The sequence below is a fragment of the Trachypithecus francoisi genome, unplaced genomic scaffold (assembly GCF_009764315.1).
Source record: "Trachypithecus francoisi isolate TF-2019V2 unplaced genomic scaffold, Tfra_2.0 Lachesis_group6, whole genome shotgun sequence".
Lineage (NCBI taxonomy): Eukaryota > Metazoa > Chordata > Mammalia > Primates > Cercopithecidae > Trachypithecus > Trachypithecus francoisi.
The window spans coordinates 37703945-37706378 of NW_022681471.1; the positions used below are offsets into that span (position 1 = coordinate 37703945).

Below are 2434 nucleotides of genomic sequence, written 5' to 3' on the forward strand. Positions count from 1 at the left end.
TGCTATCAGCCCCCACCGCTGTCTGGTACACGAGGAGTTTCCGAGGACTTTACAAGCACAGTCGCAAAATGCTAGTAAGACTGGGACTCTTCAACTTTTTCTTCTAGGGCCAAGTAGACTCTGTGTAACTTATTTTTTTTTTTTTTTTTTTTTTTTGAGACGGAGTCTCGCTCTGCCGCCCAGGCTGGAGTGCAGTGGCCGGGTCTCAGCTCACTGCAAGCTCCGCCTCCTGGGTTTACGCCATTCTCCTGCCTCAGCCTCCCAAGCAGCTGGGACTACAGGCGCCCGCCATGTCGCCCGGCTAGTTTTTTGTATTTTTTAGTAGAGACGGGGTTTCACCATGTTAGCCAGGATGGTCTCGATCTCCTGACCTCGTGATCCGCCCGTCTCGGCCTCCCAAAGTGCTGGGATTACAGGCTTGAGCCACCGCGCCCGGCCTGTGTAACTTATTTTGTAAGAAATAGGTGTGGGTGACAAGAGGGGCTACCTTCCACCCCTGCAGCAGAGTGGTAAGACTCCAGCGTGGGCCCTGTGCAAGGCACCAGCCCAGAGGCCGTGAGCCACAGAAACCCACAGCACCTGGTGGCCCCTTTGCTCCAAGCAGCCAGTGCCCTATCAACATGGCATTTACCAAACATCTCAACAGCAGACTAGAACTAGAAAACACAGCTTCTGTGTAGTACACACTTATGGTCTGAGACCCAACTAAGGCTCCCCACATCCTTCAAAACTCCACAGGCTGAATGTCCAGCTTCTTCCTCCAAGATAGAATTGTCCTCAGCCCACGAATTCTCTCTGGGACTATTTACAGAATTGGAAGGAAAACCCACGGAACCAAAAACCTCTTCACGCAGAGGGTTCAGGAAGAAAGCCACCAACAGAAGGCAACTCAGCATGGAAAGGCTGAGGCTGGCAGAACCCCTGGGCCTATTTCCAAGGAGCCACCCTTCCCAGCAAGAGCAGAGGGTGCCCCTCACCTCAACCCTCAGCCCTTTAACTTCTGGCTGGGCCAGTGATTCTCCTCCCCAGTCTGTGGCCCATCTGGAAACTGGCTGTGGTACTTTGGAGAGATAGGAAGGACAGGACGACAAGAGACAGGACACCAGTGAGTGGCTGGGCCAGGCGGCCCCATTTCCTAAAACCAAGATGGCTGCCACTGCTGCCCAAGCCCTCAAAGGCAGACAGGCTTCATGTGCAGCACCAGCACACACACAGGTAACAAGACCAGGGGAGGGGACCCTAAGTGTCCCCTCCACAGGGAGGGGGCTATGTACGGGACAGGAGGGAGAGTCTAGCCAGGTGCACCCCCGTCCCCGGCATCTCATTCAACCAGGAGATCAAACTGCTCAGCAGCTTCAAACTCTGCGTTCATGGCCGCCGCCCACTCATCCAGCTCCGTTTTCAAGATCTCTGGCATCTTCTTCTTCTTACATTTCTGTTTCTCTAGTAGTGGGGAGATTCCAGGGAGAGTCATGTCTGGGGCCCAGGCCCACAGACTCTGGGGACCTCAGTGAATTTGGAGCACACCACTGGTGAGACTCCGGACAAGTCTTCTGCCCCCAGCAGCCCCTCGAAGCCAAAGCAGGACCGGCGGCCTGGGGTGGAGGTGGAGGCAGAGCCCAGGGTCTCCAGCCGGCTGTAGGAATGCCTGACTTTCTTAGACATTTCCAAGTCTCTGGCGTCCAGCTCTCCTTCCGTGGAGCTGGACTCCACATCAGGGTTGGGCACAGGAGTGGTGGTGGGGGTGGCAGGGATGCTGTGTGTCTTGAAAAGGTCCTCTTTAGTAAGCTCCCTGCCAGGGGGCTCATTTTCTTTCTCCAAGAAAAAGGCAATCCTAGGGGTCCTGCGAGGTGACTGGACAGCTGGGACCTCTACAGCATGGGCCACGATCTTCTTTAAAACGATGGGCTTTCTGATTGCAGCCGCACTGGGTGTCTTCGGCCAGATTTCAGGGAGGATACTCGGGAGTTCAGAGCCTGATTTCCGCTGGGACCTCCGCAGAGGCTTAGTAGGAGATAGTGCCCTTGGCCCGGAGCGCTGAGCGGCTCCTCTGGACCGTGTTCGCCTCCCAGACATAATAGGCTCGGTCTCGAGCTCCTCCAGCGCCGCCGCCCCGGGCGCGTGCCAACGGGGAAGGCCACTCGCTGCAAAAAACTCTTTTTTTTTTTTTTTTTTGAGACGGAGTCTTGCTCTGCCACCCAGGCTGGAGTGCAGTGGCCGGCTCTCAGCTCACAGCAAGCTCCGCCTCCCGGGTTCACGCCATTCTCCTGTCTCAGCCTCCCGAGTAGCTGGGACTACAGGCGCCCCCTCGTCGCCCGGCTAGTTTTTTTTGTATTTTTTAGTAGAGACGGGGTTTCACCGTGTTAGCCAGATGGTCTCGATCTCCTGACCTCGTGATCCGCCCATCTCGGCCTCCCAAAGTGCTGGGATTACA

The 2434-nt window shown here is 56.0% G+C and overlaps 1 protein-coding gene across 1 annotated transcript; it reads right to left on the minus strand.

Annotated features, from left to right (window-relative positions):
• Window positions 1-1321: 1321 nt before the first annotated feature.
• Window positions 1322-2149, minus strand: LOC117077880 (sororin-like). The gene is given in 2 exon segments (XM_033201444.1): window positions 1322-1488; window positions 1491-2149. Coding segments are annotated over 2 exon segments (753 nt in total). The 5' UTR covers window positions 2077-2149.
• Between the last annotated feature and the right edge of the window lie 285 nt (window positions 2150-2434).